This window comes from Geospiza fortis, unplaced genomic scaffold (assembly GCF_000277835.1).
Source record: "Geospiza fortis unplaced genomic scaffold, GeoFor_1.0 scaffold662, whole genome shotgun sequence".
NCBI lineage: Eukaryota > Metazoa > Chordata > Aves > Passeriformes > Thraupidae > Geospiza > Geospiza fortis.
Genome location: NW_005054450.1, coordinates 938,106 through 953,122, shown reverse-complemented (window position 1 = coordinate 953,122; position 15,017 = coordinate 938,106). Strand labels below are relative to the sequence as shown.

The window sequence follows — 15,017 nt, the reverse complement described above, 5'->3', positions numbered from 1 at the left end:
ATATATATATATATACACATACGCACACACACACACACACACACACGTATATATATATATATAATCAGCCTGGAAACAAAGCTGCATGTTTGTGGCATACCCGGAGCAGATACAGAGCTCACACACAGTTCTGAAACTCGGCCAATAAACATGCTAGGTGTGAGATATTCCTTCTCTGTGCTTTCTTTAGGGGCCTTTTGTAGTGCAGGAGCAGCCAGCACCGCAGCCTGAGCCCCAGATGATGCTGAGCTGTGACCATGTTCACAGGGGTCTGAGGATTGGGAAAGAAACAAGGATCTGACTCCATGTTTCAGAAGGCTTGATTTATTATTTTATGATATATATTACATTAAAACTACGCTAAAAGAATAGAAGAAAAGGTTTCATCAGAAGGCTGGCTAAGAATAGAATAGGAAAGAATGATAACAAAGGTTTGTGGCTCAGCTCTCTGTCCGAGCCAGCTGGGCTGTGATTGGCCATTAATTAGAAACAACCACATGAGACCAATCACAGATGCACCTGTTGCATTCCACAGCAGCAGAAAATCATTGTTTCCATTTTGTTCCTGAGGCCTCTCAGCTTCTCAGGAGGAAAAATCCTAAGGAAAGGATTTTCCATAAAAAGATGTGTGTGACGCTGAGCCTCCCTCCCTGCAGCCCTGGAGCCCTTTGCACAGGGAGCAGCTCAGCCTGGCCACGATCCTGCCCCAAGGTGGCCACACTGGTCACAGAGAGAGGCTCTGCTGGTGAGGTCAGAGTCTGAGGAGACAAATTCCAGAGTGCACAGAGAAAAGGATGTTTTCCTTTCCGCTGGACAAAACACAACTTTTCTGGCAGGCCCAGGCAGGACAGTCTGTCCACTTTGGCAGCGCCCTGCACGCCTGGACGTACACAAGTGTGTTTGTACATGCAGCCTGCCTTGATTACCCAATCCCTGTCCAAGAGGATTTGGCAGGAAGGATATCGGAGAGAATTCAGGAACAGCCTGCAGGGTGCTGCTCCCCCCACACAGCCCCAGCACCTTTGGAGCTGCTGGGAAAGCACCCACAGGAGAGGCCCGGGGTGCTGCCAGCCCTTCCTGCACCCACAGGAGATGCCCTGGGTGCTGCCTCAGCCCAGGCTGCACCCACAGGAGATGCCCTGGGTGCTGCCAGCCCAGGCTGCACCCACAGGAGATGCCCTGGGTGCTGCCTCAGCCCTGGTTGCACCCACAGGAGAGGCCCTGGGTGCTGCCTCAGCCCTGGTTGCACCCACAGGAGATGCCCTGGGTGCTGCCTCAGCCCTGGTTGCACCCACAGGAGATGCCCTGGGTGCTGCCTCAGCCCTGGTTGCACCCACAGGAGATGCCCTGGGTGCTGCCTCAGCCCAGGCTGCACCCACAGGAGATGCCCTGGGTGCTGCCAGCCCAGGCTGCACCCACAGACCTTCATCCACAGCTCAGAGCCCCCCACCAACCCCAGGGCCAAGCCTCCCCTCCCCATCTGTGATTCTGAGCCTTTCCCAAAGGCATCTGCTAAAGGGTTCACGTCAGAGGCTTTTCCTGACCAACAGTCCTTTTGCATCCTGGCTTCTCCCAGGGCTGGATCTGCTCTTCCAGTGCCCATCCCCTCCTGAAAACACTGGACCCATCTGAGGAGATGGTGTTTGATGCTGCTGCTCAGTTCCTCTGAACTGCAAGGTAAACGTGCTGGGAAATGAACCGTAGCTCGTCCTGGGATTCTCATGCTTGTTTGGGTTGCAAACACCCCGCCCGTTTGACCACAATGTTATTTTATTTGCCTTCGCTGTTTGTAGAGAAAGATACACCCCTTGTGCTCACCAAAACGTTCTTGTGATCAGTGCCAGGCAACCTGAGAGAGGAAAACAAGTTTATCCCAGAGAAGGCCATGCTCAGCCTTGGCTGAGGTTCAAAACACAGCGAGCAAACACAAGCACAAGGAAGGACTGCTGCAAACGTCAGGGACCCTCCAGATCCCCATCCCAGCTCTGTGCCCTGCCAGCCCACCCAGGAGGGTCTGTAGGATGCAGCTTCTCTGGGGGAATCCTCTCCTGTCCCTCACCCTTTTCAGCTCCATCTGCACTCCCCTGGTTTTAAATGCAAATAAACCAGATTGAATGTGAAGAATCCCCTTCTTTCTAACGAAAAGGATTTATCACACAGCACCAATTAATTAATAAAAAGGATTTATCACACAGCACTTCATTTTGGAATAGGCAGCTGGCATCTGTGAGAGCATTCATTGAAAACATTCGTATTTATCCAAGTAGGATGCATCAGAAGGACCTTGAGTGCCCATTCTTCTGGGTTTCCCTGTACAATCAGTTGTAAATTTCCTTTCTGCCATTCTGTAAATCTGTCACTGCTGTAACTTCCTATTGTGCAGCAGCTTCAGTCAGTTTTCATTCAGCAGCATTTCACAAAGAGCGCAGTGGAACACCCCACAGCTCACTGTGCCGTGGTGTCACCAAACGCCACAGCCAACAATTCCTGAAATCCTGAAATCCCTGCACTCTCTGGACCAGGTGAGGTTGAAAAACGGCCAAGTGTCAGCCTCAGTGATCAAATTTCCTCACTTGTCTGTTGAATCCCTGTGCTCCCCTGGGTTTCCACAAAGCTCATGAAACAAAACAAACCTGGGGAGAAAGAGAACGTTTGACATGATTAACTACCTTTGCTGGTAATGTGTGCAACCCACCCAGGTGTCTAGACAGTTTGAAAAATACAGATCATACGTAGGAGGAACAGCTGGTGCTCCTCAAGTCCCTCTGCTGGACCTCAAATTAAGTAGAAACAGACCTTATCAGTATCAGATGGTTCTCTCCCAAGGAAAACACCCAGCCTGTGGCAGGAAATTGAGTTTCTGCTTTGGTGGATGGCACTTTACCTGCAGCGTGCCAGAAAGTTCTGCACTCTCGAAGGTCCTCCTTTGAGAAAAGTGAGAGAACAAAAAGTTCAGATCTGTTTACATTATGGGAAACCTACTGGGAAACCCAGTATTTTTTCATAAAAGGAAGAAAAAAAAAGTGAGTGTGAGCACAGTAAAAATTTCAGGTCAACCCATTTAATGAGGGCTCTTGGATGCCTCTCCCCTGCGCAGGGCTCAGGGCTCAGGTTCAGCCCCCAGCTGCTGAAAACTCCCCCTGACCTTCCAGTCTCCCTCTCAGGTCTAGGAGATTAGAAAGGAAAAGCTTACTAAAAAATAATAATAAATGAAAGCAGGCAGCCCCAGAGGGATGCTGTGCCAGTGCTGGGAGGGCAGGGCAGAGCAGCAGTGCTGTGCCACTGATAATGTCCCCTGTGTCCCCTGTGTCACCCAGCAGAGCTCTGCTGAGTCAGGAGCAGCCTTGGCACCTCCAGCAGCAGCTGCTTTTCAATCCGCCCGGCTCTCCTCTCCACAGCACGGAGCTAAATCACTGCACTGCCCATTTTCTTTGCTTCCCCCATCTCCTTTCCCAGGTGTTTTTCCCCTCCTCCTTTCCCCCAGGCTGATTTATGTCCCTTTTCCTCCTGCCTGCCTGTTCCATTCCCCTTCAGCAGCTGCACCCCCAGCAGGGCAGGTCTGTGATAGCACCGGAACCTCTCTGCGAAGCCCCCTCCCCTCAAGGACACGCCCACTCGCTGACAGGCCACGCCCACTTCTCCTCGAGCTGTGACCATTTGCTGGCAGACCACGCCCACTCATACTCAAGGTTACGCCCACTCGCTGCTAGGCCATGCCCCCTCCCTTTAAAGGCCACGCCCCATCCATTTTGAGGTCATGCCCACTGTCAGGACACGGCCATCCATTTTGAGCCCACGCCCACTTGCTCCCAGGCCACGCCCACTCCATTTGAGGCCACGCGACTGTCGCAAAGGGTGCCGTAAAGCGCGACTGTCACAAAAGGTACAGTAAAGCGTGACTGTCGTAAAAGGTGCCGTAAAGCAGAACTGTCGTAAAAGTTGCCGTGAAGTGCTACTGTCGTAAAAGCTACCGCAAAAGCGCGACTGTCGTAAACGGTGTCATAAGGCGCGACTGTCGTAAAAGGTGCCGTAAAGCGCGACTGTCGCAAAAACGCCGTAAAGCGCGACTGTTGTTAAAGCTGCCGTAAAGCGCGACTGTCGCAAAAGGTGTTGTAAAGCACGACTGCCGCAAAAAGCTGTCGTAAAGCACGACTATTGTAAAACTGCTTAAAGCGCGACTGTCGCAAAAGGTGCCATAAAGCGCGACTGTTGTAAAGAGACTTTTGGGACACAGTGGGATTTAAGCTGTTTAATAGATCTCCCACCAGGACATGGCTGCCGCGGGGCTGGTCGCGGCTTGCAGGGCGCTGCGACTGTCGCAAAAGGTGTTGTAAAGCACGACTGCCGCAAAAAGCTGTCGTAAAGCACGACTATTGTAAAACTGCTTAAAGCGCGACTGTCGCAAAAGGTGCCATAAAGCGCGACTGTTGTAAAGAGAGGCCACGCCCCCTCCCCTCAAGGCCACGCCCACTCGCTGGAACTGAAATCTGCTTTACAGGGCTGGGTGCTGCCAATCTGGGCTGCTCAAACCCCAAATCCTTCCTCTGCCACGCAGCATAGCCAGGTTTTTGCCCTTTTGCATGGGCTGGATGGGCAGCTTTTGACAGCTGGACTCCTCAGGAAAAGCAAAACTTCTGTTCCCAAGAGGAATTACTGAGGTTTCTCCCAGGACACAGCTAAACTGAAGGGAACAGTCAAGCTGAGGAAGGAGCAGGAGAGCCAGGGAAGTGCCTCTGAACAGGATGGCAAATCCCAAGGTATTCCCTGCTCAGCAGGTATCTCTCTTCTGCTGGAGTCAAACTTGTCACAGCTCAGGAAAAACACAAAGCTCTTCGCCCCACCTCATTGTGTTTGAGAATTTATCCTCCCTCTGATAGGGGGGAATAAGATTTATAACCCAGCTGAGTTCCTGCCCAGGAGGCTGCCCTGGACTGTGGCTGCTCACCAAGGGCTCAGCTCTGGCCCTGAGTGCTTTTATTGCAGGAAGCTGTAACTCACTGTCGCAAAAAATCACCTGAGCTGTGTAATTCACCTGAGCTGTAACTCACCTGAGCTCTCACCCAACACAGGATCTGCCCTGTGCTGGTCCCAGGCCACCCAGCACAGGTGACACTGGCAAGGAAATGCCCACATTTGTCCCTGCCCGTGCCAGGGTGGGACAGCAGCAGGGAACAGAATGCACAGGGCAGCCCCCCCGTGGGAAGAGCAAACTGTAAAACAAGAGGCAGACAAAACATCTGGCAGCTGCTTCAAATAGTTCTGTGTCTGAAGGGCAGACAAGCCTGCAGGAGTTTGGAATGAGAACACGTGCAAAGGCAGGATGGTGCTGCAGTGTGTTCTGTGCAAGCATTGAATGGGGTTTGTTCCTTTCAGCACTGTTTTGTAAGCCAAGAAAGGCTGTGCTTTGGGTTAGGTTCTTAATTTTAATAAACTCTACTAAATAAATCACTGTATTTCCTTCTCCAGTCAAATGCAACTTTGGCGTAAGATGAACAGCGCTAGGAAGCGTGTGGGAGAGAGGAGGGCAGTGTGCTAGGAACTGCTTTCCATAATTGTCTTACCTTCTGCAGGAGAAAAGGTGTGACTGCCAAAATAAGTTCCTAAAAGCGTGATGCACGTTCTTTGAGTTCTCACATCCCAGGGAAAGGGAAAATTGCCTTGGTACTGGCAGAGGCTTGGCAGGTCCTGGGCTCCGACAGGGGAGGTGTTTGGGCTCAGAAATAAACCCAGTCCTGCAGACAAAGGAGAGAATTGGCAGCTGCCTCTCCCCGCAGGCGCTCCTGTGCTGGCACTGTCAGAGCTGTGAGGATCCCCAGGAGTGGGACCTGCAGCAGGACAGGCTCCCTGCTCACAGCAAGGGGACAAGGCTGCCAAACAGGGATGACACATTCCCTTACCATATTCCCTTACCACTCCTCCACTGAACACTTCTCCCCTCGCAGGCTTTCCTGCACACAAATCACTTCCACAACGCGCAGGAGGAGCCAAAAGCTCCCGCGCTGCTTGTGCAGAGCACCAGGATGCCAAAGCTCCCCGAGAGCGGCTCCAGCACTGCTGCAGCACGGGCAGGCAGCTCCCAGGGCCAGGAGCAGCTCCAAGTGCTGACCCTGGTGAGTCAGCACAGCAGGAGCAGGGGGAGGAGGATGCTGGCAGGGCAGCAGGGGTGGCTCTCAGGGCAGCCCTGACACGAGCAGAACCTGCAGCTTTTCCTGCCCCTCACCAGGGCAGAGATGTGCCTGCCATGCTGCCAGGGCCGGGACGGAGGCAAGAACAGCGGAGCTCCACTGATTTATTGGGAGCTGCTGGTCTGTGATATCATTTGTTGATCCCATCAGGGCCAATCCCCAAGCCATGACTTCCTCCCCCGTTGCCATGGCGCTGTACATAAACAGGGCAGGCTCCCAGCCCCGGGCAGGTCATTTGTTTCAAATATTCCATGCAGCTGGAACACGAGCCTGTTTGGGTGTCTGGAGCTGAGCATGAACTAATTCCTCAGTTCTGTGCACCCTGAGCCACTCCCAGCCTGGAGTGCTGGGCAGAACCAGGCACAAGGGCAGAGCTTCCTCAGCTCTGATCCCTGAATTGCTGGATGCTGGAGCTCAGGAGATACAAACCCTCTTAATCATGTGGTTTTCCACGTGTAAGAGACACCCAAAATATAAAAAAATAAATCTTGTTCTGACTGGAGACGAGAGGCAAGAAAGCACTTGCCTTTTTTTGGGCCCTCCCTCCCCAGCACCCCATTAGGCAGCTAATTAATTAGGCATTAGTTCAGGCTGTGCCTGAACCCCACATGTTGCACTGTGTGTGTGGACTCATTACTAGATTTGGCTTCCTCACACGACTTGGTGGCTGCAGGGGGACAGAGAAGTGTGTGGGCAGGAGGAAGACCTGGAGCCTTCATCACCACGGATAAAACATCACCACACTGGAGGGGCTGAAGCTCTCTGCCCTGCGAGGCTGGGAGAAGGCAAGCAGAGCAAAACCAGCTGTACACCAGGGCCCAGCAGGAAGCCAGGGCTGTCCCATCCCAGGTCACACCTCAGCCCTGTCCCACAGCTGCACGCATATTTCAGATGTAAATTGTTCTTCTTCCAAGCAGGGATGAGGCAGAGGCAGCCCCTGCCCTGCCTGTCTGGGCAGGCTCCTTGGCAATAAACTCGCTGCTCGTGCAGAAACCAAGCACAAAGAAATCCCATCAGTTCATGTGAACAAAACCCACCACCAAGTAATATTTAATAAAGTTTATTAGGTTACTGAGTGCTATCTACAGTCATAAAATAGAAAGGATTTTAAACTGTACAGAGTCATGTCCTGGTGAAGTGGGGAGAGATGGGAATGAGGGAGCACAAAGGGCAGCAGGAGTAGGGAGAACACAGCTTCTTCCCTGGAGTTCTGGAAGACACTGGTTCGAGTTGAAGGCAACCAAGCAGGGCTCCACACACTGAATTTTGTGTCCCACCCTGCAACAGGAACTAGTACAAACCCCTACGTTGAAAAAAAACCTCATATAATATTAGAATAAAAAAGGGGCACGTCACACCCCACCCAGTCTTGGCACCAACTCTGTGCTTTAAAAAATATACTATGCAAGTAGTTTATTTTCAAAAAGGTACCCTACAGCAGCTGTTTAAAACATGTTCTTATACATACACCCCACATATATATATTAACATTTTCAACAACTAAACTCATTTGTACCTACACAAAACTGAAGGGGTAACTCAGAAGCAAAACCAAAACAATCACACAAACATTTTCTCAAGAAAAAAAACACAAAGAAATGTGCAAAATAACCCCAGAAAGGCAGCATAGTAACCTGTGGAGAGGTCAAGAGAGCAGCTCCTGCTAACAAAGGAGCGTCACCTCTTTACTTGGCTACTGAGGATCTATTTGGGATGTGCTGATTTTGCCTGAATTGCTTGTCCTGTTTATTGCAGCTCTCTCCTGCTCCCCGGCTCTGGAGAGGTTCAGTTCCTCCTGCTGTGCCTGTCTGAGCCCCTGGGATTGCTGCTCACCTCTGCTGGAGCCCCTGTGAGCCCTGCTCTGGGACAGAGGGCAGAGAGCCCCTCCTGCTGCAGGGTTCGGGGGGACTGGGGTGGTCTGGGACAGAACTGAGCCTGGCTTGGGTGAATTTAAGCAGCTTATCAAGGAGAGAATTCCCTGGCAGTGCCATTAGAGAGCACGGGGGTTTCTCTGAAGGTTCAGCATGGGGCAGAGCTCAGGGGACAGGAGCTGCAGCTGTGACAGATGTGAGACAGATGTGTGACACACACAGCTGTGTGACACAGCTCACACACACGGTCCCAGCCCAGCCAGGGACCCCAGAGCAAAAGCTGCAGCTCCCAGTCAGGAAGGAGGAGTGTGGGGACACAGCCTGACTGCAAAATCAGCTGTGAAAGGCCCGGGAGGAGGCAGAGCAGGGAGCAGGATGAGCGCTGGTGCTAAACAAGAGAGCAGGAGTCACCACCTGTGAAACAGCAACAGAGCAAGGTGAGGATCCCAGCACACACACAGACATCAGCAACACAACCACCTTCTCCAAGTTCAGAAGTGTCTGGTGGAGGAAGGGCTCTTGGTTTTGGTGATTCAGGGCTTGGGGTTGTACTTTTTTTTTTTTGGCTTTAAAAACTCATCAATTAATTCTTTATGGTACTCCAGACTCTTTCCAACTCTGCTGGCCATCCTGAGCCTTTCCATTCTCAGGACATGGTCTTGACATTTCTATTCCTAATGCCTCCTCTTCCTCAGATCATGTTTGAATTCTTACTTTGATCATTATTCTTATCTCACCATCCTTCCCTTTGGCTGGTACAGAAGAACCATTCCCCTGGAGCCCAGAGAGGCAGCACAGCCTTTCCCAGGAGGAGAGGGGAGCACAGAGCTCTGTCAATGTTCCTCTTGTCAGTGTGCTGGGGAAGGGACTCCCAAGGAGCAGAGCACTCAGCTGTGAGCCAGGGCTGCCCGGGAGGCACTGGGGCTGCAGCAGTGTCAGGAATGCAGGGATGCAGGAATCCATGCTCTGGCCAGGCAGCTCCAGCAGGGCAGAGCTCCATCCGTACCTCGCTTCCACCTCCGTCCTGGAGCTCGGGGTCATTGGTAGAGCAGGTAACTCTTGAGGGAGGCTGGCAGGGGCAGGGTGGGGATCTCAGCCAGTCTGTCCTTGCCCAGGGCGAGCCTCACCCCCCGCCGGCACAAGTCCATCAGAGGCAGGGGTTCAGCTGGGGAGAGAGAGCAGAGACATTACCAGCCCTGCCCAGGGGGAGCAGCCTCACCCGCTCAGCCTGCTGCTTCTAAACCCCTTGGACACGGAGCAGGAGCACTGACACCTGGCACAAGGTGCACCCTCATCCACTCACCCTGCTACTTCTAAACCCTGGGAACACTGAATGCCTGGCACAAGGTGCACACTCACACCCTCACCCTGCTGCTTCTAAACCCCTTGGACACTGAGCAGCAGCACTGACACCTGGCAGGCGTGCAGCACCTCAGCCATCCACAGCTCCAGCAGGGCACGAGGTGTCTGCAGGCCACAGCAGCCAGTGTGTGAATGGAACAACCCTACAAGAGCAGCTGCAAGTTCCTCCTCTGCAATTCCAGCCAGAACAGATCTTCCAGCTCATGCCTCTTGCTGCAGCACCCAGAGACTTCTGTAGAGTCACTGCAGGAAAAGGCCACAGCAGCCAGAGCCTCAGGGGTCTGGGTACCCAGAAGGCAGCATGATTTATCCCACACAGGAGGGGAACAGCTGTCAGCCCCTCATTTATACCGCAGAGCTCCCAAGGAAAGCAGAGCCATCTGTCAAAGCTGTGCACCCTGACACTCCCCAGCAGAGCAGTCCCTCCCGTGTCACAGACCCAGGAAGGATACAAGCCCTTGGCTATCTTTTTCTGCATCCTGTACTTAAACCCCTGAACAAGGCCATACGAGTTTTTCAGGAATGGCACACGGGGCCCTTGGCTGCTGAGGAGTCACTCACAGCACGGAGGGGACTGAGGTCAAAGCCAGACTGAAACACCCCAGAGCTGCACAGGAGGAAAACTCCCATGAGCTGCTCACTGCTGAGCCTGCCAGAGCTCACCCTGACCCTGCTGAGGGGCTCCTCCTGCCCCCAGCCAGGGCTGACACATCCCAGAGCAGGTAACTGCCATCCTTCCATGGCCTGCACCACTAGGGAGCTGCCTTTGCTCACAGAAAGCACCCACAGGTGAGCTTGGCTCAGAAGCTGCAGCTTCCAGTAGCTTTGGCAGATGCCTCCAGCTCCACAATATGTGAACCTGACTTGCCAAGCCCAGCACTCCCCACTGCTGTCCTGTGCCACCTGTCCTGTGCCACCAGGCTCACCCAGCCCTGCCCTGTGTGCTCCTCACCCATCCCAGGGTCCCTGCTGCCCCTCCTCAGGGACAGACACACTGCTGCCCTGCTCTGTGCCCTGCCTGGGACACTGCCCAGAGCCCCAGCACTGGCAGCACTCCCTGGCACTGCCCAGGGCAGCTCATTCTGAGTGAGCACTGGGGCACAGACTCAGGGTCTGCATTCAGAGTCTGCCCCAGTTCTGCCTGCCCTGCACAGGGACAGCAGGGACAGAGGCACTGCCCAGCAGCACCCCCAGCACAAGGGGCCTGACCCCCAGAGCCTTTAGATACTCCCAGGACAATCACATTTCAGTTCAGTGGCCTCTAAAGGAGAGGCTCTTCCACAGAGTCCCAGGTCTGTCCTCACCTAGTCTGCACTGCCATCCCAGGGTGAGCAGAGCAGCAGGGAAAGCACACACACACACACACACAGAGCTGACCTCCTTCCATTCACGAGCACCACAATCCCTGGACAGGGCTGCATCGAGTGCTCCCAAGTGCTCAGAGCCAGACACCTTCTTTCTGTCAGTGCCAGAACAGCATCCCGTCCCTGCTGGCCTGCTGCCCACGATTCAGTGCTCAGCCCGGAGCTCACACAGCAGCTGCAGCCTGGAGGTGGCCCTGCCCTGCTCCAGCAGCTCCACACTCCCTGCCCCAGAGTGGAGCAGAGGGTTTGGCTTGGGCCCTGCAGCAGAACCTGGTTCCTGGAGCTGCTGACACCCCTGAAGCTGCTGTGGAGAAAGAGCTGGGCTTTCTTTGGGTGAGAAAGTGCTCTGCCAAGAGCTCTCTGCTTGGTCTCGCAGGGTTGAAGAGTATTTCCCAAAGCACCAGCAGATTTTGCTCCTGCCCCTTTGCAAGGCTCTCCTGGTCACTCTGAGAGCTCAGTTCTCTGGTGGCAGCTCTGTGGCACTCAGGGTTTGCCAGGGCTGGACACCTCCAGCACAAACACAGGAGCCCTTGAGCAGACACTGCTCTGGAATGCAGGGGAAACTGCTCTTCATACCAATACTGCCAAATTTATTTCACTAGTGACATAAATCCAGATTTTAATCCACTTCCTTCACCTCTCTCCTCCACCCTACCCAGAAGACTGAGTCACAGTCTGGCCCCATGGGAACTTCTGACTATGAGAGATAACAGACTTTAGCACATTTGGACAGCCAAATTTATTACTAAGCTTAGCTAAAGACTGATGTGCCTGTTAGTAAAAGGGCTGGCGTGTGAGCTGGGCTGACAGCACCCAGCCCCTGCTAGAAACGAGCACACCCTGCTCACAGAGAGGCAGGGGAGTGAGCCACTCTTCTGAACGATGGAAAACATTCCCATTTTCTTAGAGGGGAAGACCTGTGCCTGTTCTTGCCTGCAAGGGATTTCAAACATCCCCCTGAAGGAAGGGGATTGTCCCAGAGACTGTTTTCTGTAAAGAGACACCAGGATTCCAGTGCCAGTAATTCAACTGTCAGAAGAACTCTGTACCAATACAAGGTTTCCCATCTCCAGCTGGACAACTGGCATCACCTCCTGCCACCAAACCACCTCCCCAGGCCCTGCCTGCTCCCTGCAGAGGTGACAGCACAGGTGTGCAGACAGACAGGCTCTGTGCACTTTCCATGGGGAACCCAGAGCTGCACCCAGCAGTGCTGCTGCTGACACAAATCCTCCCCCGTCGCAGACATCTTTCGTGAAAAATCTTTTCATTAAGGTTTTTCCTCTTGAGAAGCTGAGAAGCCTCAAGAACAAAATGTAAAGAATAGTTATCTGGTGCTGTGGAATGTAACAAGTGAATCTCTGATTAGTGTCATAGAGTTGTTTCTAATTAATAGCTAATCACAGTCAGCTGGCTCAGACTCTTTGTCCAAGCCACAAGTTTTTGTTACCATTCTTTTTTTTTAATTCTTAGCTAACTTTCTAAGAAAATCTTTTTTTTTCTATTTTTTAGTATCATTTTACTATAATATATATCATAAAATATAAATCAAGCCTTCTGAAACATGGAGTCAGATCCTCGTCTCTTCCCTCATCCTCGGACCCCTGTGAACACTGTGACACTCCTGCCTGCAGGAAGAGGGGAGCCTTGCCCAGGATGGCCCAGGATAACCCAGGATGACCCAGGATGGCCCCAGGATGGCCCCAGGATGGCCCAGCAGGGCTAGAACAGGGCTCATACTCACGGTCCAGTCCGTTCAAGTAGCACATGCGGATCTCGCAGTGGCCCCACACGGCGCTCACCACCGGGTACAGCTTTTTGCCCTTGAGCCCTCGGAAGGCCACCCCCATGTACTGCCCGTCCACGATGAAGCTGAGGGTGCCATCGTCCATGTCCAGCACCACCAGGAAGGAGTCGGGCACGATGAAGGTCTCGTCGGGCTCCAGGAAGGCGGGGTAGGTTTTGCTGGGCTGGTTCTTGCCGTCGTGGTAGAGCCTGTTGCGGCCCAGGTCCCAGCCCCAGGACTCATGGTTGTTGCCCACGAGGGTGGTGTAGCCCACGGAGTGCAGGGGCGCCTCGGCCGTGGCCACCCCCACGACGGCGTGGGTGCCGCGCTGGCGCATGGCCCAGGTGATCTGCCAGACGTGCAGCCCCCGCGTGTAGCCCACCTTGCCGCGGATGGCGTCCGTGCTCTGCGCCACCGGGTGCCGGTGGAACATCAGCTTGTCGTCCTCCTTGACGAACACGTTCAGCGAGCGGTCGTCGTTGTTCCACGAGTGCAGCAGCTGCACCTGGCAGGACACGGGGGGCATGTCCAGCAGCAGGTCCAGCCGCGTGGGCTTGCTGTAGTCCAGCCCCTGGAGCTCCTGCTTCAGCGGCCGGTACACAGGGTCCCTCATGTCCACAGTCTTTATCCCCCCCGTGACCTTCTGACCCATGGTTGGCCTGGCCTGGCCTCCTCACAGGCTCATCGAGTTACCTGGCAGCTCCTGCTGTCATCCAGCCCTGCAGCAAAGGCTGCCAGGAGGCTGTGCCCAGATGTGCACCGCTCAGGATTGCCTAATGGACGGAAAGAAAAACAAGAGACGAGTTAAACATTAGCACACTCAGCCCTGTGTGCCACACTCACAGAGCACTGCATCCATCTGTTTATCCCAACGAGGTGTGCTTCCTTCCCTCCAGCCAGGAGGGTGCACACATCAGCCGGCCACGGGTGCAGCGCTGAGGAGACAATTCTCTGCAGCTAAAGCTGTGCTGAGTACCTCGGGGGCCTGGCTGCAAGTCCAGAGCAGCAGACCAAAGCTGCTGGGGGACCCTCATCCCAGCAGCTCTGGCCCCTCCAAACCCCTGCAGCCAAGGGCAGATAAACTCTTGCCGGGATCGTCTCAAGTGAGCAGCTTCTCTTCTCCAAGAGGGAAAAAAGTCCCCAGTTTCAGCTGCAGAGTCCAGGGGGAGGAGCAAGATCCTTCCCACAGTTGAGCAGTTTTCCTTCCAGATTGCAGAGAAACCTCTGAGAGGCTGAAGCCAGCTTGGCCAGAGATCCCTGCTCACTCTGTGCACCTCTCCTCCAGCACTGCGTCCACTCCAGTGTCTCTGCTCTCACTCAGCAACACAAACAGCCCTCTGTCACACAGCTGCCAAACTGGGGGCAGCTATTAGGAGAATTAGAAGTGGGAGGGGTGCAAACGAGCTTTCTAAGAAAAAAAAGTGTTATTTTAACATTTCCTGAAGTGAGGCAATCATGCAGCGCTCCTGCCAGCTACAGTCACAACACTTACTCACAACCAAGGACCTCATCTGGCATAGAAAATAGAGCATGAATCAGATCTGGTTTAAAAATAAGATTACTGGACATCAGCAAGGCTTCAGCTAGAAGGTGAACAGGCTCACTGTGTTCTGGGTCAGGGGTGAATTCAGCAGCTCCCCCACAGGCTTTTCCTACCAAGGTATACTATTGGAACAGTGAGCTAAATCCCAATCCTTAAGTAACAAGAGACAAGACTACTTTTTCTTTGCTTACCCACTTTTTTTAAAATCGTGAATGGAGAAGAAAATGCCTGAGATTCTTTGAAAGTCACATCCCAATGCACAGGCTGCAGTACAGATATTTCAAACTATTCAGGGACCTCAGATGTTGGGCACAGAGACAGAAGATGCCATTTAAATAGGCCCAGCCATGTTATCAGCTGCTGAGATGACCACCAAACATCCTGGAAATTAAATAAATGCCATCCACAACATCCAAACAAATCCTGGCCCGTGTAAGCCAGCTGGTCACCAGCTGAAAGAAGCAATAACAGCAGAACCAGGTGAACTCCCTGGCATTCCATGCCTGAGGCACATGGACAAAAGCTGACAGCAAGGGACTGGCAAGGCACATGTAGGAGTCCATAGGCAAATCCAGCTGCTGGAATTTTGATTAGGATAAGGGAACAAAACATTGGCAGAGGGAGGAGAGGCAGAGATTTCCTGTGCAGTACACGTGAGAACACAGCATAGGAAACAAGAACCAAAACAAAGCAGACTGCAGGAGTGCAGACCTCTTTGAAGCACACAACACTCAGCAGAAGTGAGGGAATACAACTGTGCTCTTCATCAGCAAAACAATGCCTTGTTCATTGTGGCTTTTTGCCTTTGGCCAACATAAGCTTCATCATATTTCTCCGAGGCTGCTGCAGCAGGAAGGGAAAGGGAATCACCCCAGGAGAGCCCTGAGTGCCTGCTCTGCCCAGGAG

General features: G+C 53.2%; 1 protein-coding gene across 1 annotated transcript; it reads right to left on the bottom strand.

The window, feature by feature from the left end:
- Positions 1 to 7,229: 7,229 nt before the first annotated feature.
- Positions 7,230 to 13,462, bottom strand: SPSB1 (splA/ryanodine receptor domain and SOCS box containing 1). Its single transcript, XM_005427685.2, has 2 exons — positions 12,527 to 13,462; positions 7,230 to 9,221 (listed from the first exon to the last, which is right to left on the bottom strand). The coding sequence occupies exons 1-2, from the start codon at positions 13,218 to 13,220 to the stop codon at positions 9,094 to 9,096; spliced, it is 822 nt and encodes a 273-aa protein (XP_005427742.1). The 5' UTR covers positions 13,221 to 13,462; the 3' UTR covers positions 7,230 to 9,093.
- Between the last annotated feature and the right edge of the window lie 1,555 nt (positions 13,463 to 15,017).